This window comes from Neoarius graeffei, chromosome 18 (assembly GCF_027579695.1).
Source record: "Neoarius graeffei isolate fNeoGra1 chromosome 18, fNeoGra1.pri, whole genome shotgun sequence".
In the NCBI taxonomy this organism is placed as follows: domain Eukaryota; kingdom Metazoa; phylum Chordata; class Actinopteri; order Siluriformes; family Ariidae; genus Neoarius; species Neoarius graeffei.
This window is the reverse complement of record NC_083586.1, coordinates 68,231,103-68,253,254: the sequence shown is the minus strand read 5'-3', so window position 1 is coordinate 68,253,254 and position 22,152 is coordinate 68,231,103. Positions and strand designations below refer to the sequence as shown.

Genomic DNA, 22,152 nt, shown 5'->3' with positions numbered 1-22,152 from the left:
ACCTTCACTGCTCCACCCCCCGTATCCTGAACCCGCCGCACCTTCACTGCTCCACCCCCCGTATCCTGAACCCGCCGCACCTTCACTGCTCCACCCCCCGTATCCTGAACCCGCCGCACCTTCACTGCTCCACCCCCCGTATCCTGAACCCGCCGCACCTTCACTGCTCCACCCCCCGTATCCTGAACCCGACGCACCTTCACTGCTCCACCCCCCGTATCCTGAACCCGCCGCACCTTCACTGCTCCACCCCCCGTATCCTGAACCCGCCGCACCTTCACTGCTCCACCCCCCGTATCCTGAACCCGCCGCACCTTCACTGCTCCACCCCCCGTATCCTGAACCCGACGCACCTTCACTGCTCCACCCCCCGTATCCTGAACCCGCCGCACCTTCACTGCTCCACCCCCCGTATCCTGAACCCGACGCACCTTCACTGCTCCACCCCCCGTATCCTGAACCCGACACACCTTCAAATCAAGTTTATTACAATAAACATTGTCGCAAAGCAGCTTTACAGAATTTGAACGACTTAAAACATGAGCTAATTTTATTCCTAATCTATCCCCAATGATGAAGCCTGTGGCGACGGTGGCAAGGAAAAACTCCCTCAGACGACATGAGGAAGAAACCTCGAGAGGAACCAGACTCAAAAGGGAACCCATCCTCATTTGGGCAACAACAGACAGCCTGACTATAATATTAACAGTTTTAACAGGTATAACCCTCAACTGTCCTCATGGGGGCGTCCTTCACAGGAGTGGGGCGATAAAACTCCGACCAGACACAGGGCACCAGGATGGATCAAGCAGGTCCGAGGGGCAGAAGAGGCCAGCATCTCAATCCCAGGACCAACATGTAACTCAGAGGGACAGATTGGGGGGGGGAAGAGAGAGAGAGAAAGAGAGAAAGAAAACACGTTGTTAGGTATGCCCTAAAAATGACAAGTATTAAATCTGTGTGGTAGGCTCGCAGAGACGAGAGTCTTTACATCAGGCATAACACACAATGGCATGTTAATATGGTAAAAAATATATCATGACCTGCTCTGGCTGGATGCTTGATTGGGTGATGGGAGCACACTCCTCAGCAATGATGAGATGCAGATGGGACCCTTAGGGCTGGCCAAGACAATTCAGTTACATTTCACCGGGTCTGGGACATGCGACAGAACGTCTGACGGCCGATTCCCTGCAGGCTACGATAGCCAGTCGAGGTCTCCACCCTCTCCACCAAAAGATTTCCTGTTGACTCCATGTAACTCAGAGGGACAGATTTGGGGTGGGGGGGAGGGAAAGAAAACACAGGTGGTTAGGTATGCCCAATGTCACCTGAATAAGTAGGAGCAGTATACATATTGCACTGAGTACAAGCAGGGACTCCGGCAACTAACTATGACAGCATAACTAAAAGGAGAGAGCCAGAAGGTAACACAGGCATGAGGGGCCCCGGGACATAAAGCAGCAGCCACTACACCGTCAACAAACTCGAGTGGGCAAGCGAGTGGGGACTGACAGCATCCATACATCCCAGTTTACCAAAACACTCTGTCTGAGGATCCTCCAGATCTACTCCTTTACCTCATAAACACCATTAACACAAGGCTTGACTAAACAGATCTGTTTTCAGACGAGACTTAAATGCTGAGACTGTGTCTGATTCCCGAATATTACTTGGAAGGCTGTTCCATAACAGTGGGGCTTTGTAAGAAAAGGCTCCGCCCCCTGATGTAGCCTTCACTATACGAGGTACCAGCAGATAGCCTGCACCTTTTGATCTAAGTAGGCGTGGTGGGTCATAGAGGAGCAGAAGTTCACTCAGGTACTGTGGTGCGAGACCATTTAGTGCTTTAAAGGTCAATAGTAGTATTTTATAATCAATACGAAATGTGATTGGGAGCCAATGCAGTGTGGATAAGACAGGGGTGATGGGGTCATATTTTCTAGTTCTAGTAAGGACTCTTGCTGCTGCATTTTGAACTAACTGGAGCTTGTTTATGCACTTATTGGAACATCCAGACAGTAAGGCATTACAATAATCCAACCTGGAGGGAACGAAAGCATGGACTAGTTTTTCTGCGTCATGGAGTGACATTAAATTTCTTATCTTAGCAATATTTCTGAGATGAAAGAAAGCTATCCGGGTGATGTTATCAATGTGAGTTTCGAATGAAAGACTGGGGTCAATAATCACTCCGAGGTCTTTTACTGCTGCACGTGAAGAAACAGAAAGGCCATCCAGAGTTACTGTGGAATCAGAAAACTTACTTCTAGCTGCATGTGGTCCGAGTACAAGTACTTCAGTCTTGCACCTTCACTGCTCCACCCCCCGTATCCTGAACCCGCCGCACCTTCACTGCTCCACCCCCCGTATCCTGAACGCGACACACCTTCACTGCTCCACCCCCGTATCCTGAACGCGACACACCTTCACTGCTCCACCCCCGTATCCTGAACGCGACACACCTTCACTGCTCCACCCCCGTATCCTGAACGCGACACACCTTCACTGCTCCACCCCCGTATCCTGAACACGATGCACCTCACCAACGGGAATTAATCCTGCCAGCTGTTGCTGCTCGTGGTTTTGCTGCTGTACTTTCGCACGGTTGCGCTGAACACCTTTAAGCTGCTGCCGCTGCAGTACACTGTGCAATGCTTTACTGCCCTTTGAATTTTAATATTCTCCTAGATGGCTTTTATTTTAGTTTATTCTATTTTTAAATCCAATCTTATTTTATTCTATTTGTTATTTAACTATTTTCTATTTCATTACTTATTCACGCTGCACACACCGAGACCTGGGTAACTGCGTTTCGTTCTTATCCTGTCACATGGTTGAATGACGATAAATCTGAGTCTGGAGTCACGGCTCACTCACGGAATCAGAATCACGTTTACTGGCTGAGTTTGTGTTTCTCTCTCTCTCTCTCTCTCTCTCTCTCTCTCTCTCTCTCACACACACACACAAGGAATTTGGTTTTGGGAGTTGGTGTCTCTGTCACAATACAGAAAAAGGGGGGAGAGAGAGGAATGAATATATGTAAGTTATGTACTGTACACTCTCTGTAATGTACAATATAGACTTTACACATTATGAATAATTATTATACACTCAGGGCACTTTTCTGATGGAATAAAAACGTGTTCTATTCCCTTCTAGTGGGTTTCATTCAATTGGTTTGATGGCATGCAGTATTGTTAGCATATTGCTTATCCTATGTGTATACCAGGGGTGGCACGGTGGTGTAGTGGTTAGTGCTGTCGCCTCACAGCAAGAAGGTCCGGGTTCGAACCCAGCGGCTGGCGAGGGCCTTTCTGTGCGGAGTTTGCATGTTCTCCCCGTGTCTGCGTGGGTTTCCTCCGGGTGCTCCGGTTTCCCCCACAGTCCAAAGACATGCAGTTAGGTTAACGTGGGACGGCCTTGGGCTGAGGTGCCCTTGAGTGAGGTACTGAACCCCTGACTGCTCCCCGGGCGCGCTGGTGTGGCTGCCCACTGCTCTGAGTGTGTGTGTGTGTGTGTTCACTGCTTCAGATGGGTTAAATGCAGAGGATGAATTTCACTGTGCTTGAAGTGTGCATGTGACGAATAAAGGTTTCCTCTTCTTTCTTCATTACGTCACGCTACCCAATGGAGAATGTGTTGAATATGGTTTATGATATTGTATGGTTGTCAAGGCAACATGACGTCACACATCAGAGACATAAAACCTCCGCACTAGCGAACAACTGTGACAATTTGTAAACAAACATGGCCGCCAGGTTTGCTTCATTAAATACGGAAGATTTTGAGAGCGTTTTGAAAGAGAAAGTCAAGTTGAACACCCAAAAGGAATGTGTGTGTATTATAATAATAATCACAACAACAACAATGTCTGGCTTTTTTTTTTGTGGTATATCAGACGTATGGAATATATCTGATATATCAGGGAAAAAAAAGCCAGACAATATTATTTAAATATGCAATCTACAATAATTATGTAATATGGAATATAATACCTTTATACAATATCTATAATCTAAATATGTATAATATGCAGTGTACATTATAAATATGGATGTTATTGGCAAAATAAACAGTAAATAATTTACAGACAATATACAGGATATTTACAGACAATACACAATATAGTAGAAATATACACACAGTGCAGTGAGGGAGTGGGGACGGGGGGGGATACGGGAGGATATGGGAGGGACACGAGGAGGATACGGGGGGGACAGGAGGATACGGGGGACAGGAGGATACGGGAGGGACGGGTGATGGGAGGGACGGGGGGACAGAAGGGACAGTCGTGTTCAGGTCAGGATGATTCAGGTCAAATATTTATGATGTTGATAGCACGGGGAGAGAAGCTGCTCTTCTGTCTACTGGTTCTTGTTCGCAGTGCTCTGTAGTGCCTGCTGGAGGGGAGGAGTAGTAAAAGGGTGTGTCCAGGGCATGAGGAGGTCCTTAATGATTTTCTCTGGAGATGTATAAACCCTGGAGGCCAGGCAGGGGAGCCCCAGTGGTCTTTCTGCTGACCGTATTGTTCACTATAGTTTGTTCCTGTCCTGATTGGTGGCTGCTCTGAACCGGACTGTGACGGATGTGCACAGGACGGGTTCAGTGATGGTGGTGTAGAACTGATCCAGCAGCTCCTGTGATGGACCAGACTTCCTGAGGTGCTGCAGGATGTTCATCCTCTGCTGGGCTTTTTTAAGGATGGAGATTATGTTGAAGTCCCATTTCAAGTTCTGTGAGATGGTAGTTCCCAGGAACTTGAAGGTCTCCACAGTGGACACAGGGCTGCTGGATATTGTGAGGGGTGTGTCCTGAGGTCAGGGGCGTTATCCACTGACGATAAACAGATTTCTCATCTCTCATCTCATTATCTCTAGCCGCTTTATCCTGTTCTACAGGGTCGCAGGCGAGCTGGATCCTATCCCAGCTGACTACGGGTGAAAGGCGGGGTTCACCCTGGACAAGTCGCCAGGTCATCACAGGGCTGACACATAGACACAGACAACCATTCACACTCACATTCACACCTACGCTCAATTTAGAGTCACCAGTTAACCTAACCTGCATGTCTTTGGACTGTGGGGGAAACCGGAGCACCCAGAGGAAACCCACGCGGACACGGGGAGAACATGCAAACTCCACACAGAAAGGCCCTCGCCGGCCACGGGGCTCGAACCCGGACCTTCTTGCTGTGAAGCGACAGCGCTAACCACTACACCACCGTGCTGCCCTAAACAGATTTCTGTTTTCTGTTAATTGTAACGTCTCTGGAAGGAGTCTCCAGTGTGAGCGCTGTGGGGCAGTCAGAGGTGAAGCTGGAACTTGAAGTGACTGAGGAGTCATGATGTAGGAACATGATGGAACAAGCTGCGTTTATTTTGTCTTATTAACTTGGAGAGAGAATAAAGAGAGGCTGGTGAGGGAACGACTGTTTATAGCTGCTATAACGTCAGGAAGAACAGGAACTCACGCATTTCACCAACATTTAATGTAATTAGAAAGGGATAAAAAGTATAACGTCATTATTTATTGAATAAAAAATGATAATTATTGGAAAATCACCGTGGTGTAAGTGAAATAAAACAACTGGGGATGATAACTCCATTTGTTTATCTGTCTGTCTGTCTGTCAGTGTGTAGTGTGGCGTGTAAGAAGTTGAAGATGAATGGTGAACTCCTACAGGTTAGTGATTATTTCTGTTACAGCTGCTCCCTCTGATACCCCTTTTCCACCAAATCAGTTCCGGTGCTGGTGCTGATTCACAACTCGTTCAACTTGCGAGCCAGCTGAGAACCAGTTTGCTTTTCCATCGCTCGTGGTGCTAAGGGAAGACACGTCATTACATCGCTGTATTGAGGTATTTCACCCACGTGACCAAGTCACGTGACGCAGCCATTTTGGACGGCAGGCTTAAGTCCTTCAGTGCAAGGCGGTATGAGATGGTGGAGACCTTTGCACATTTTAACAAGAAAGTAAGCTGTGATTCGTGTTAAATTGGATCTGTCTTTTATCACAAACACTGTACCCAGCCTTGGTATGGAGCCCTGTTTATTTATTTCTGTGTCCCGTTTCTTTCTAGCCTCTGTTATTGCGTTTTATGTCTGATGTCTGCTACATGCAACCCTAGACAAATTAACACTGCCTTGTTTCACTGCTCAGATGGGTTAACAAACACTGACCCATTTACTTTTTGCTATATATTTTATCAAAATTGCGTTAACTGATAAACTAACCTGAAATGAAATGATCACTGCAAAGTCTGGAGTACTCTGTTGGCTCCCAATCCTGTCTCTTCACAGCTGCAATCCATTTGGCCCTCTTGTCTGGGTCAGTAGGAAACCGGTAGTGATGTGTCGGTCGCGAAAGAGCCGGCTCTTTGAAGTGAACGACGGGAGCCGGCTCTTCGGTGGGAGCCGAGTTGGGGAGCCGAATTAGTTTTTTGTCCTTAGGTGCCTCAGAGAGAGAGAGACTTTCACAAAAAAAGTTGCTGTCCGATTGCGTCTTTGTGTTGTCTATTACCATTCAAAGGAAAACAGTAGCATGGTGTACGCCTCCTTTTTTTGGTTGATGTCACTCACAGCTGCGAAAATAGGAAAATTGTTGTAATGCTTAAAGCTGTGGAGCGCAGGGGAGAGGAGTCTGTGAGGCACCTGAGGAGGGGAAAATCAGCTGTGTATTTTATATTGGTAATATAACACAGTTTTGCATTATGTTTGTGAGAAAATAATTTATTAATTGGTAAGTAAGTTTTATTTCTATAGCTAGAACATTGTTACACTGCTATACTTTACAAAGCTTTACAATGGCTACAAAAACTACAAAATAAAATGGAAAACATCCTATTGATAAAATATAAATAATAATGTAACTAATTAACTAGTTAATTGCAGCAATTAAATCAAAAATAAAATCTCAGGAGCCGTTTGGGAGCCGAAAGAGCCGGCTCCTTATAGTAAGAAGAGCCAAAAGAGCCGAAATTCCCATCACTAGAAACCGGTAAAAGGAGCGTCCTGCACGCTGTCCCCGTCTGTTGTGGCAGCCCACAGCACAACAAGCAAACCCCATGGTTATTTATAGAGTGCTTACTGACAAATTAATCTATTCTAGGTGTCTGTAACACGTTTTTTTTTTTCTTCAAGCCGGTTCTCCCTCTCTGTCTGCAGCGTTAGTATGTAGCTTGACGTTCAAAATGGCGGACACCGGGGCGTCACGTGACCCTGTGACGTCAGGTGAAATACCTCAATACGTCATTACGTCGCTGTATACGTCATTACGTCGCTGTATACGTTAGTTACGTTGCTGCGTTTGCATAAATCTTGGCGCGAATATCGAAGCAAAAACAACACCGAAGAAGCAGCAGCAACAACAATAATAATAATAATAATAATAATAATAATAATGGATGACTTGGCGTTTGTACAGCTGCGGCTTCTCGTCACTTAAAAATGGCGATCTTTCGCGGTCTTGTTATTGTTGTTGGTCTTAACAACTCCGCCCCCCCGCTGACGTAAGCGGTTCTTTCCTCTGGCCCAGCAGAGAGTTGGTGCTAGCCTGGAACCGGTTTTTCTGGCCCCAGAACCAGTTCTTTGTCAGTGGAAACAGAAAACCCGGTTCCAAACTAAGCACTGGCCCCGAACCAGCCCTGGAACTGCTTTGGTGGAAAAGGGGCATGAGTGCAGTGCTCTAACCCCCATGATGCCTGCAGGATGAGGACACGCCCCGTCTCTCTCGTCCTGATGATCAGCTCTGTGAAAAGATCAGCCTGAGGGATGTGTCTGAGTTACTGCAGTACATCACACTGAGGAAACACCACGATGTGAAGAAACCCAGGTCTCTCTCTCTCTCTCTCTCTCTCTCACACACCCCAGTTCCCTAATCCCTATAGAAGTGCCTTACATAGTGTATAAAACGTATTTTTGTGTGTGTGTGCGCGCAGTTGGTGTCGTCTCCATCAGGAGGACAGGGTGGAGAAGGTGCATGTGGCTGTCCTTGAGGGCGTGGCCCAGCTCCACTTCTACACCCATTACTCTCAGTTCAGACACCTCTGCTCCAAGTACACTACTGTAAGTGCACTAAGTCACACCCGGACAAAATCAGCCTGTTGTCATAGTAACTATAAAATGTCATCCAGTCCACACCTTCTGACCCATAAACACAGGATAACAATGGGGTCAAGTCCAAGGTTGCGTGTGATTGGCTGGTGCTCTCCGATGATATCTATCTATCTATCTATCTATCTATCTATCTATCTATCTATCTATTGCTACCCCTTCACAGAGATGTACCCTAGCGCCCTCCTCAGGCAACCTCCTGTCTGAGCTGTTTGACTCTGAGCTCTCGGCTCCTGACGGCTCGGCTGTGTCTGGATCAGAGCACCATGCGGCGCCCCCTACAGGTCTGTTCAATCACACTGGAGTTTAATTTTATATTTAATGACACTGAGAGTGTGTGTGTGTGTGTGTGTGTGTGTGTGTGTGTGTAGCTGGTGTGGGTTGGCACCCAGTGGTGCAGCGTTATGGTGTGAGGAGGAAAGGGCTGAGCAGCTACCTGCTGACTGAGCAGGAGAGGATGAAGAAGAAATTCCCTGTGAAAGGTCAGAGAAACTAATAATAATAATCCTCATCATAAAGAAATAATTTATTTTGTTAATAATTATTGACACTAAATTACAGGAAAGCACGTTTCTCTTTTTCTTCCGTGCAGGTGGGCGGGGCTTTGAGTCGTTTGTCTGCACGCAGGCTGATGATCATGTGACTGACAGCAGCCCTCTGTATGGTGTGGACTGTGAGATGGTGAGACATGGAGGAGAAACTACATGACCCATAATGCACCAGGAGAAAAAACATTTCTGTGTGTGTGTGTGTCTCAGTGTGTCACACAGGAAGGTCCAGAGCTGACACGTGTTGCCGTGGTGACCAGCAGTGGGCAGTGTGTATTAGACGAGCTGGTGAAACCTTTTAACAGAATTATCAACTACTGCACCAGGTATTACACACACACACACACTCACTCTCTCTCTCACACACACACACTCTCTCACACACACTCTCTCTCTCTCTCTCTCTCTCTCTCTCACACACACACACACACACACACACACTCTCTCTCTCTCTCTCTCACACTCACTCACTCACACACTCTCTCTCTCTCTCTCTCTCTCACACACACACACGTGCACGTCTGATGTTCCTCTGTCAGGTTCTCAGGAATCACTGGCTCCATGCTGAAGAACGTAACAACACGACTTCGTGATGTCCAGAAGAAACTTGTGGCTCTGTTGCCACAGAACGCAGTGCTGGTTGGCCACTCCCTCGACCACGACCTGCACGCCCTCAGAGTGAGAAGAGCAGCCGTCTGTCTCTCTGTCCGTCTGTCTGTTTTATTCAATCCATAATGTGAGAGTCTAAGTTACTCTGGTGTGTGTGTGTGTGTGTGTGTAGTTGATCCACCCGCATGTGATTGACACGTCACTGCTCTACTGCAAAGAGTTTGGACAGAAATTCAAGCTGAAGCAGTTAGCCCAGGTCATTCTGAAGTAAGACGCATGTATACACACTTTATATATATCTCTCTCACACACACACACACACACACACACACACACACACACACAGTTAACAGGTGCGTGTGTGCGTGTGTGAGAGAGGAGGGAGATTCAGAGTGAACAGAGGAGAGGTCATGACCCCTGTGAGGATGCTCGGGCTGCTCTGGACCTCGCTCACTATTTCATCACCAAGGGACCGAGACAGGTGACGCTCAACAGCACTACCTGCCATCCCTGTTTCTCTCTACCGGTCTTTCCCTCTACCCAACACACTCACACACACTCTCTCTCTCTCTCTCTCTCTCTCTCTCTCTCTCTCTCAGGTTGTTGAATGTCATCTTCAGGATCTTTGGGGAGTCGAATCTGTTCCTGTAAATGGAGCTCTGAATGGACCAGTAAAAACACACCCCACAAGGTCTGTCTGTCTCTTTTTTGTTGTTGTTGTTTTTTTTTTTACACACACACACACACACACACTGCTAGATCAGACTGTATTACACACAGACTCTCTCTCTCTCTCTCTCTCTCTCTCTCTCTCTCTCTCTCTCTAGTTCGCTTGTGTTTGGACACGCCCTTCGCAAGGCGGGGCTACCAGCTCTATTTCTTGGCCAATCAGATGTGCTTAATAGCGTCTCTTCCAATCAGCTGTGGCACAGACCGTACTGTAACTCTGATAAGGAGGTGAGTTTTACACACACACACACACACACACACACACACACACACACACACACACACACACATTATTTAAACTGTTTCTCTCTCATTCTGTCCCTCTCTTTGCAGTGTGTGTGTGTGTTTCAGCGAGTGTATCAGTCGTATACTCTCAGTTTGATCAAGCTCTCGTCACTCTCAGAAGATCTCAGGAAAAATCCAGCAGCAGAAACACACATGCTGCAGCAGGTGTGTGTGTGTGTGTGTGTGTGTGTGTGTGTGTGTGTGTGAGAGAGAGAGAGAGAGAGAGAGAGCAAGTGCAGGTTGGTGTAATGTGAATGTGTTACAGTATTGGTGTGTGTCTCTGTGTGTGTGTGTGTGTGTGTGTGTTACAGATGGCACTCAGATTAAAACTGATGTGTGTGGTGTTTGTGGGACCATTGCCAAACACGTACACGGAGAAGAACGTCCGCACACTGCTGAAGCCCTACGGCACTCTGTGCTCAGTCAGACTACTGCACAGTACACACTCGGTGAGAGACACACACACACACACACACACACACACACACACACACACACACACACACACACACACACACACACACCATTTGGAGTCTAAAAGAATGAGCACCAGTCAGAGATGCCTTTTTCCCTTTTTACTCTCATGATTAGTAATACGATAACATCCACACAGCATCACCACAGCAACCAACCAGGATGGCCTTGATCACAACTTCTGCATTCTCCTCAAGAAAAGAAATATGACTTCATCTCATCTCATTATCTGTAGCCGCTTTATCCTGTTCTACAGGGTCGCAGGCGAGCTGGAGCCTATCCCAGCTGACTACGGGTGAAAGGCGGGGTTCACCCTGGACAAGTCGCCAGGTCATCACAGGGCTGACACATAGACACAGACAACCATTCACACTCACATTCACACCTACGCTCAATTTAGAGTCACCAGTTAACCTAACCTGCATGTCTTTGGACTGTGGGGGAAACCGGAGCACCCGGAGGAAACCCACGCGGACACGGGGAGAACATGCAAACTCCACACAGAAAGGCCTTCGCTGGCCACGGGGCTCGAACCCAGGACCTTCTTGCTGTGAGGCGACAGTGCTAACCACTACACCACCGTGCCGCCCAGAAATATGACTTGTTGTTTATTATTATTATTATTATTATTATTATTATTATTATTATCTGTTTCTGTGTAGCTGCATGCTGTAGTTGGGTTTCAGCATTTAGAAGGAGCTCAGCTCGCTCTTCAGTCCCTCACTAATCTCCAAGTGAATGACACCATGGTAAAGGTGAGACAGACACACACACACACACACACACACACACACAGTGCACACAATATTGTGTGTGTGTGTGTGTGTGTGTGTAAAAGTCACATTGTAGCAGTAGTGAGCTGACTGTGTGTGTGTGTTAGCTGCAACGTCCAGTAAGCGAGCTGACTCTGGATCTGGAAGCATCTCTTGCCGAACTACAGAATGACATCCATAACCGTCACATGATCTATGTTAGCGGGTTGTCACGGCAACACCATAATCATGGCGACCTCCAGAAAGCTTTCAGTGCATTCGGTCCTATTTCTGACATCACACCTGCCAAGGGTTCTGGGAAACGTCAGCGGCACGCACGCATCAGTAAGTACTCATGTACACTTTGCACTAAGGTTACTGCAGCGTAAAGCGTATTACAGTCTGAACGTACTGCAGCGTAAAGCGTATTACAGTCTGAATGTACTGCAGCGTAAAGCGTATTACAGTCTGAACGTACTGCAGCGTAAAGCGTATTACAGTCTGAACGTACTGCAGCGTAAAGCGTATTACAGTCTGAATGTACCGCAGCGTAAAGCGTATTACAGTCTGAACGTACTGCAGCGTAAAGCGTATTACAGTCTGAACGTACTGCAGCGTAAAGCGTATTACAGTCTGAATGTACTGCAGCGTAAAGCGTATTACAGTCTGAATGTACTGCAGCGTAAAGCGTATTACAGTCTGAACGTACTGCAGCGTAAAGCGTATTACAGTCTGAACGTACTGCAGCGTAAAGCGTATTACAGTCTGAATGTACCGCAGCGTAAAGCGTATTACAGTCTGAACGTACTGCAGCGTAAAGCGTATTACAGTCTGAACGTACTGCAGCGTAAAGCGTATTACAGTCTGAACGTACTGCAGCGTAAAGCGTATTACAGTCTGAACGTACTGCAGCGTAAAGCGTATTACAGTCTGAACGTACTGCAGCGTAAAGCGTATTACAGTCTGAACGTACTGCAGCGTAAAGCGTATTACAGTCTGAACGTACTGCAGCGTAAAGCGTATTACAGTCTGAACGTACTGCAGCGTAAAGCGTATTACAGTCTGAACGTACTGCAGCGTAAAGCGTATTACAGTCTGAACGTACTGCAGCGTAAAGCGTATTACAGTCTGAACGTACTGCAGCGTAAAGCGTATTACAGTCTGAACGTACTGCAGCGTAAAGCGTATTACAGTCTGAACGTACTGCAGCGTAAAGCGTATTACAGTCTGAACGTACTGCAGCGTAAAGCGTATTACAGTCTGAACGTACTGCAGCGTAAAGCGTATTACAGTCTGAACGTACTGCAGCGTAAAGCGTATTACAGTCTGAACGTACTGCAGCGTAAAGCGTATTACAGTCTGAACGTACTGCAGCGTAAAGCGTATTACAGTCTGAACGTACTGCAGCGTAAAGCGTATTACAGTCTGAACGTACTGCAGCGTAAAGCGTATTACAGTCTGAACGTACTGCAGCGTAAAGCGTATTACAGTCTGAACGTACTGCAGCGTAAAGCGTATTACAGTCTGAACGTACTGCAGCGTAAAGCGTATTACAGTCTGAACGTACTGCAGCGTAAAGCGTATTACAGTCTGAACGTACTGCAGCGTAAAGCGTATTACAGTCTGAACGTACTGCAGTGTAAAGCGTATTACAGTCTGAACGTACTGCAGCGTAAAGCGTATTACAGTCTGAACGTACTGCAGCGTAAAGCGTATTACAGTCTGAATGTACTGCAGCGTAAAGCGTATTACAGTCTGAACGTACTGCAGCGTAAAGCGTATTACAGTCTGAACGTACTGCAGCGTAAAGCGTATTACAGTCTGAATGTACCGCAGCGTAAAGCGTATTACAGTCTGAACGTACTGCAGCGTAAAGCGTATTACAGTCTGAACGTACTGCAGCGTAAAGCGTATTACAGTCTGAATGTACTGCAGCGTAAAGCGTATTACAGTCTGAATGTACTGCAGCGTAAAGCGTATTACAGTCTGAACGTACTGCAGCGTAAAGCGTATTACAGTCTGAACGTACTGCAGCGTAAAGCGTATTACAGTCTGAATGTACCGCAGCGTAAAGCGTATTACAGTCTGAACGTACTGCAGCGTAAAGCGTATTACAGTCTGAACGTACTGCAGCGTAAAGCGTATTACAGTCTGAACGTACTGCAGCGTAAAGCGTATTACAGTCTGAACGTACTGCAGCGTAAAGCGTATTACAGTCTGAACGTACTGCAGCGTAAAGCGTATTACAGTCTGAACGTACTGCAGCGTAAAGCGTATTACAGTCTGAACGTACTGCAGCGTAAAGCGTATTACAGTCTGAACGTACTGCAGCGTAAAGCGTATTACAGTCTGAACGTACTGCAGCGTAAAGCGTATTACAGTCTGAACGTACTGCAGCGTAAAGCGTATTACAGTCTGAACGTACTGCAGCGTAAAGCGTATTACAGTCTGAACGTACTGCAGCGTAAAGCGTATTACAGTCTGAACGTACTGCAGCGTAAAGCGTATTACAGTCTGAACGTACTGCAGCGTAAAGCGTATTACAGTCTGAACGTACTGCAGCGTAAAGCGTATTACAGTCTGAACGTACTGCAGCGTAAAGCGTATTACAGTCTGAACGTACTGCAGCGTAAAGCGTATTACAGTCTGAACGTACTGCAGCGTAAAGCGTATTACAGTCTGAACGTACTGCAGCGTAAAGCGTATTACAGTCTGAACGTACTGCAGCGTAAAGCGTATTACAGTCTGAACGTACTGCAGCGTAAAGCGTATTACAGTCTGAACGTACTGCAGCGTAAAGCGTATTACAGTCTGAACGTACTGCAGCGTAAAGCGTATTACAGTCTGAACGTACTGCAGCGTAAAGCGTATTACAGTCTGAACGTACTGCAGCGTAAAGCGTATTACAGTCTGAACGTACTGCAGTGTAAAGCGTATTACAGTCTGAACGTACTGCAGCGTAAAGCGTATTACAGTCTGAACGTACTGCAGCGTAAAGCGTATTACAGTCTGAACGTACTGCAGCGTAAAGCGTATTACAGTCTGAACGTACTGCAGCGTAAAGCGTATTACAGTCTGAATGTACTGCAGCGTAAAGCGTATTACAGTCTGAACGTACTGCAGCGTAAAGCGTATTACAGTCTGAACGTACTGCAGCGTAAAGCGTATTACAGTCTGAACGTACTGCAGCGTAAAGCGTATTACAGTCTGAATGTACCGCAGCGTAAAGCGTATTACAGTCTGAACGTACTGCAGCGTAAAGCGTATTACAGTCTGAACGTACTGCAGCGTAAAGCGTATTACAGTCTGAACGTACTGCAGCGTAAAGCGTATTACAGTCTGAATGTACTGCAGCGTAAAGCGTATTACAGTCTGAACGTACTGCAGCGTAAAGCGTATTACAGTCTGAATGTACGGCAGCGTAAAGCGTATTACAGTCTGAATGTACCGCAGCGTAAAGCGTATTACAGTCTGAACGTACCGCAGCGTAAAGCGTATTACAGTCTGAATGTACTGCAGCGTAAAGCGTATTACAGTCTGAACGTACTGCAGCGTAAAGCGTATTACAGTCTGAATGTACTGCAGCGTAAAGCGTATTACAGTCTGAACGTACCGCAACGTAAAGCGTATTACAGTCTGAATGTACTGCAGCGTAAAGCGTATTACAGTCTGAATGTACGGCAGCGTAAAGCGTATTACAGTCTGAATGTACTGCAGTGTAAAGCGTATTACAGTCTGAATGTACCGCAGTGTAAAGCGTATTACAGTCTGAATGTACTGCAGCGTAAAGCGTATTACAGTCTGAACGTACCGCAGCGTAAAGCGTATTACAGTCTGAATGTACTGCAGCGTAAAGCGTATTACTGTCTGAACGTACTGCAGCGTAAAGCGTATTACAGTCTGAACGTACCGCAGCGTAAAGCGTATTACAGTCTGAACGTACTGCAGCGTAAAGCGTATTACAGTCTGAACGTACTGCAGCGTAAAGCGTATTACAGTCTGAATGTACTGCAGCGTAAAGCGTATTACAGTCTGAACGTACTGCAGCGTAAAGCGTATTACAGTCTGAACGTACTGCAGCGTAAAGCGTATTACAGTCTGAATGTACTGCAGCGTAAAGCGTATTACTGTCTGAACGTACTGCAGCGTAAAGCGTATTACAGTCTGAATGTACCGCAGCGTAAAGCGTATTACAGTCTGAATGTACTGCAGCGTAAAGCGTATTACAGTCTGAATGTACCGCAGCGTAAAGCGTATTACTGTCTGAACGTACTGCAGCGTAAAGCGTATTACAGTCTGAATGTACCGCAGCGTAAAGCGTATTACTGTCTGAACGTACTGCAGCGTAAAGCGTATTACAGTCTGAACGTACCGCAGCGTAAAGCGTATTACAGTCTGAATGTACCGCAGCGTAAAGCGTATTACAGTCTGAATGTACCGCAGCGTAAAGCGTATTACAGTCTGAACGTACTGCAGCGTAAAGCGTATTACAGTCTGAACGTACTGCAGCGTAAAGCGTATTACAGTCAATGTACTGCAGCGTAAAGCGTATTACAGTCTGAATGTACTGCAGCGTAAAGCGTATTACAGTCTGAACGTACTGCAGCGTAAAGCGTATTACAGTCTGAACGTACTGCAGCGTAAAGCGTATTACAGTCTGAACGTACCGCAGCGTAAAGCGTATTACAGTCTGAACGTACTGCAGCGTAAAGCGTATTACAGTCTGAATGTACTGCAGCGTAAAGCGTATTACAGTCTGAACGTACCGCAGCGTAAAGCGTATTACAGTCTGAACGTACTGCAGCGTAAAGCGTATTACAGTCTGAATGTACTGCAGCGTAAAGCGTATTACAGTCTGAACGTACTGCAGCGTAAAGCGTATTACAGTCTGAATGTACTGCAGCGTAAAGCGTATTACAGTCTGAATGTACTGCAGCGTAAAGCGTATTACAGTCTGAATGTACTGCAGCGTAAAGCGTATTACAGTCTGAACGTACTGCAGCGTAAAGCGTATTACAGTCTGAATGTACTGCAGCGTAAAGCGTATTACAGTCTGAATGTACTGCAGCGTAAAGCGTATTACAGTCTGAACGTACTGCAGCGTAAAGCGTATTACAGTCTGAACGTTCTGCAGCGTAAAGCGTATTACAGTCTGAATGTACGGCAGCGTAAAGCGTATTACAGTCTGAACGTACCGCAGCGTAAAGCGTATTACAGTCTGAACGTACTGCAGCGTAAAGCGTATTACAGTCTGAATGTACGGCAGCGTAAAGCGTATTACAGTCTGAACGTACCGCAGCGTAAAGCGTATTACAGTCTGAATGTACCGCAGTGTAAAGCGTATTACAGTCTGAACGTACTGCAGCGTAAAGCGTATTACAGTCTGAATGTACGGCAGTGTAAAGCGTATTACAGTCTGAACGTACCGCAGCGTAAAGCGTATTACAGTCTGAATGTACCGCAGCGTAAAGCGTATTACAGTCTGAACGTACTGCAGCGTAAAGCGTATTACAGTCTGAATGTACGGCAGCGTAAAGCGTATTACAGTCTGAACGTACCGCAGCGTAAAGCGTATTACAGTCTGAATGTACCGCAGTGTAAAGCGTATTACAGTCTGAACGTACTGCAGCGTAAAGCGTATTACAGTCTGAATGTACGGCAGTGTAAAGCGTATTACAGTCTGAACGTACCGCAGCGTAAAGCGTATTACAGTCTGAATGTACCGCAGCGTAAAGCGTATTACAGTCTGAACGTACCGCAGCGTAAAGCGTATTACAGTCTGCACGTACCGCAGCGTAAAGCGTATTACAGTCTGAATGTACCGCAGTGTAAAGCGTATTACAGTCTGAATGTACCGCAGTGTAAAGCGTATTACAGTCTGAACGTACTGCAGCGTAAAGCGTATTACAGTCTGAATGTACCGCAGTGTAAAGCGTATTACAGTCTGAACGTACTGCAGCGTAAAGCGTATTACAGTCTGAACGTACTGCAGCGTAAAGCGTATTACAGTCTGAATGTACTGCAGTGTAAAGCGTATTACAGTCTGAATGTACCGCAGTGTAAAGCGTATTACAGTCTGAATGTACCGCAGCGTAAAGCGTATTACAGTCTGAACGTACTGCAGCGTAAAGCGTATTACAGTCTGAATGTACGGCAGTGTAAAGCGTATTACAGTCTGAACGTACCGCAGCGTAAAGCGTATTACAGTCTGAATGTACCGCAGCGTAAAGCGTATTACAGTCTGAACGTACCGCAGCGTAAAGCGTATTACAGTCTGCACGTACCGCAGCGTAAAGCGTATTACAGTCTGAATGTACCGCAGTGTAAAGCGTATTACAGTCTGAATGTACGGCAGTGTAAAGCGTATTACAGTCTGAACGTACTGCAGTGTAAAGCGTATTACAGTCTGAATGTACTGCAGCGTAAAGCGTATTACAGTCTGAACGTACTGCAGCGTAAAGCGTATTACAGTCTGAACGTACTGCAGCGTAAAGCGTATTACAGTCTGAACGTACTGCAGCGTAAAGCGTATTACAGTCTGAATGTACTGCAGCGTAAAGCGTATTACAGTCTGAATGTACCGCAGTGTAAAGCGTATTACAGTCTGAATGTACTGCAGCGTAAAGCGTATTACAGTCTGAACGTACTGCAGCGTAAAGCGTATTACAGTCTGAACGTACTGCAGCGTAAAGCGTATTACAGTCTGAACGTACTGCAGCGTAAAGCGTATTACAGTCTGAACGTACTGCAGCGTAAAGCGTATTACAGTCTGAACGTACTGCAGCGTAAAGCGTATTACAGTCTGAACGTACTGCAGCGTAAAGCGTATTACAGTCTGAACGTACTGCAGCGTAAAGCGTATTACAGTCTGAATGTACTGCAGCGTAAAGCGTATTACAGTCTGAACGTACTGCAGCGTAAAGCGTATTACAGTCTGAATGTACTGCAGCGTAAAGCGTATTACAGTCTGAACGTACTGCAGCGTAAAGCGTATTACAGTCTGAATGTACCGCAGCGTAAAGCGTATTACAGTCTGAACGTACCGCAGCGTAAAGCGTATTACAGTCTGAACGTACCGCAGCGTAAAGCGTATTACAGTCTGAATGTACTGCAGCGTAAAGCGTATTACAGTCTGAACGTACTGCAGCGTAAAGCGTATTACAGTCTGAATGTACTGCAGCGTAAAGCGTATTACAGTCTGAACGTACTGCAGCGTAAAGCGTATTACAGTCTGAATGTACCGCAGCGTAAAGCGTATTACAGTCTGAACGTACCGCAGCGTAAAGCGTATTACAGTCTGAACGTACCGCAGCGTAAAGCGTATTACAGTCTGAATGTACTGCAGCGTAAAGCGTATTACAGTCTGAACGTACTGCAGCGTAAAGCGTATTACAGTCTGAATGTACTGCAGCGTAAAGCGTATTACAGTCTGAATGTACTGCCACGTAAAGCGTATTACAGTCTGAACGTACTGCAGCGTAAAGCGTATTACAGTCTGAATGTACTGCAGCGTAAAGCGTATTACAGTCTGAATGTACCGCAGCGTAAAGCGTATTACAGTCTGAATGTACCGCAGCGTAAAGCGTATTACAGTCTGAACGTACTGCAGCGTAAAGCGTATTACAGTCTGAATGTACTGCAGCGTAAAGCGTATTACAGTCTGAATGTACTGCAGCGTAAAGCGTATTACAGTCTGAACGTACCGCAGCGTAAAGCGTATTACAGTCTGAACGTACTGCAGCGTAAAGCGTATTACAGTCTGAACGTACCGCAGCGTAAAGCGTATTACAGTCTGAACGTACTGCAGCGTAAAGCGTATTACAGTCTGAACGTACTGCAGCGTAAAGCGTATTACAGTCTGAACGTACTGCAGCGTAAAGCGTATTACAGTCTGAACGTACCGCAGCGTAAAGCGTATTACAGTCTGAATGTACTGCCACGTAAAGCGTATTACAGTCTGAACGTACTGCAGCGTAAAGCGTATTACAGTCTGAATGTACTGCAGCGTAAAGCGTATTACAGTCTGAACGTACTGCAGCGTAAAGCGTATTACAGTCTGAACGTACTGCAGCGTAAAGCGTATTACAGTCTGAACGTACTGCAGCGTAAAGCGTATTACAGTCTGAACGTACTGCAGCGTAAAGCGTATTACAGTCTGAATGTACTACAGCGTAAAGCGTGGCGCAGCCCGGGCGCACTATAGCGTAAAGTGCACTTGTGTTTGACACCCAGCTTTTTAAAAGATTGCCTCTCACTGTGTGTGTGTGTGTGTGTGTGTGTGTGTATATAGAGTTTGTCAACCCAGACAGTGTACACACTGCCCTTGACTCTGTGGTGCAGCTGGGAAACAGGAAGTTAAATGTGTGTCGCGCTCTCACACCCCCACACATGCACTCGTGGAGACACACGAACCCTGTTACCGTGGAAACAAACGGAGAGGCAGCAGGCATGGAGGAGCGGACAATAAATGAGGAGGCGGGGCCTGCAGGACTCACCTGTGCACAGGTAAAGCTGATCCAGCGCTCAGCTTGCTCTGTGTTCACACACTGATCACTCGCAGCATGTGGGGAGGAGTCTGTCGGGTAAGAGTCAGGGCGAGGTGAGCTAGCACGCTAATTAACTCGCATGCTAAACATATGGGTGAGTGTCTCACTAATGCAATGGATATCTGAGTTTAATGAGCTAGTATACAAATCACCTCGTATCCTCTGTAACACGCGCGAGTGAGCTGCTTTGCTGCCTGTCTGCTGTAAAATTCACTGAGTTTCCAGATGAGTGACTTCAGGAACTAAACAAACACACAGCATGCAAACTAACGTGTTGATAACCTGGAAACTGGTTTATTCCAGAACTAGAATGGAAGCTTCCTCAGAGGAGAACGGTGTGTTGGGTTTGCTAACTGGATGATGGATGAAATATCTCGTGTGTTAATGAGCTGATGTGATGGTGCTGTGTGCAGGATGGAGGGATGCAGCGTGTGATGCGAGCGTTGGACAGGAAGGTGGGGAAAATGTTCAGGGCGCTGGAGAGATACACACTCAGCATCGTCATCCTCCCTGGGAGTATACGGTACACACACACACACACACACGAGACGGCAGGCAGTTTGCTGAGTGATGGGTCAGAAGGGGTGGAGCTTGGGTTTACCTCTTCTTTTCACTTCTTCTTCTTGCTGAAGTCGTGTTTAGTGCCTGGAGCTCAGACTGTGGGTTTGAGCGTGCGTTAGTGAAGCGAGTTGACGAAATGAACCTCCATGTTAATGTTTGCTGAGAGATTCACTTCACGCCTGAGGAACTGATCATTCCAAAAAAGTCACCGGTACAGAACTGTAATCATGATCAGATGTTTAGATGTTAAGCCACACCCCTCAGATACCCGTCACTGTTCTTTACTGAGTCGCTGCATCAAAATTAGACATGCTGGATCTTTAACGTGTGTGTGTGTGTGTGTGTGTGTGTGTGTGTGTGTGTGTGTGTGTGTGTGTGTTTTGTTTCTGCAGCGACAACACGGAATATCCCGGCCTCTGTTTCATTCAGGTGAAGCAGGTCTAGGTCAACGGTCGCCAAACCTCACCTCAGGGTCGCCATGGCAACCAGAGAGACTTCAGCACACACACTGGACTTCACTGTTTATTCTCTGTGTTTTATTACAGACAGGAAGTTAGTCATGTTTACTTCCAACACATTTATAATTAGTCCAGTACTGAACTCGGTTTTCCTGAAGTTAAAGTGCAAATGTGTTGAATCGCTCCTGTCAGAAACCAAACTACGGTTTACTGTATAAATACCACAACCTGCAAATACTTTATATATAAAAATATGTACACACACACACACGCACACACACACACACACACACACACACACACACGCACGCTGCAGCTGCTGTGGAGAGACTTTAGAATGAACAGAAAATGTCTAAAGAGGTTATTTCAAAGAGAACCTTTGGACACAATTACACACACGGTATTTTTCCTCGTGTCCAAAGGGGATAAGCACCGAGCGTGCTCTCTCTCTCATTAGATATACATGTACACACACACAGTGGTGCTTGAAAGTTTGTGAACCCTTTAGAATTTTCTATATTTCTGCATAAATATGAGCTAAAACATCATCAGATTTTCACACAAGTCCTAAAAGTAGATAAAGAGAACCCAGTTAAACAAATGAGACAAAAATATTATACTTGGTCATTTATTTATTGAGGAAAATTATCCAATATTACATATCTGTGAGTGGCAAAAGTATGTGACCCTTTGCTTTCAGTATCTGGTGTGACCCCCTTGTGCAGCAATAACTGCAACTAAACGTTTGCGGTAACTGTTGATCAGTCCTGCACACCGGCTTGGAGGAATTTTAGCCCGTTCCTCCGTACAGAACAGCTTCAACTCTGGGATGTTGGTGGGTTTCCTCACATGAACTGCTCGCTTCAGGTCCTTCCACAACATTTCCATTGGATTAAGGTCAGGACTTTGACTTGGCCATTCCAAAACATTAACTTTATTCTTCTTTAACCATTCTTTGGTAGAACAACTTGTGTGCTTAGAGTCGTTGTCTTGCTGCATGACCCACCTTCTCTTGAGATTCAGTTCATGGACAGATGTCCTGACATTTTCCTTTAGAATTCGCTGGTATAATTCAG

The 22,152-nt window shown here is 46.2% G+C and overlaps 1 protein-coding gene across 1 annotated transcript in view; it reads left to right on the top strand.

Moving 5' to 3' along the window:
* The window catches only part of LOC132866854 (RNA exonuclease 5-like), a 22,752-nt gene extending 1,441 nt beyond the window's left edge, over positions 1-21,311 (top strand). The window contains exons 3-21 of the mRNA XM_060899628.1: positions 5,636-5,685; positions 7,709-7,833; positions 7,940-8,066; positions 8,281-8,398; positions 8,486-8,596; positions 8,707-8,795; positions 8,873-8,988; positions 9,202-9,340; positions 9,444-9,538; positions 9,650-9,752; positions 9,871-9,962; positions 10,099-10,228; positions 10,334-10,450; positions 10,597-10,734; positions 11,422-11,514; positions 11,640-11,856; positions 19,802-20,016; positions 20,471-20,580; positions 21,011-21,311. Of these exons, the coding sequence (XP_060755611.1) occupies positions 5,636-5,685; positions 7,709-7,833; positions 7,940-8,066; positions 8,281-8,398; positions 8,486-8,596; positions 8,707-8,795; positions 8,873-8,988; positions 9,202-9,340; positions 9,444-9,538; positions 9,650-9,752; positions 9,871-9,962; positions 10,099-10,228; positions 10,334-10,450; positions 10,597-10,734; positions 11,422-11,514; positions 11,640-11,856; positions 19,802-20,016; positions 20,471-20,580; positions 21,011-21,062 (2,237 nt within the window). The 3' untranslated portion in view covers positions 21,063-21,311. The remainder of the gene's footprint in view (positions 1-5,635; positions 5,686-7,708; positions 7,834-7,939; positions 8,067-8,280; positions 8,399-8,485; positions 8,597-8,706; positions 8,796-8,872; positions 8,989-9,201; positions 9,341-9,443; positions 9,539-9,649; positions 9,753-9,870; positions 9,963-10,098; positions 10,229-10,333; positions 10,451-10,596; positions 10,735-11,421; positions 11,515-11,639; positions 11,857-19,801; positions 20,017-20,470; positions 20,581-21,010) is intronic.
* Positions 21,312-22,152: the final 841 nt, after the last annotated feature.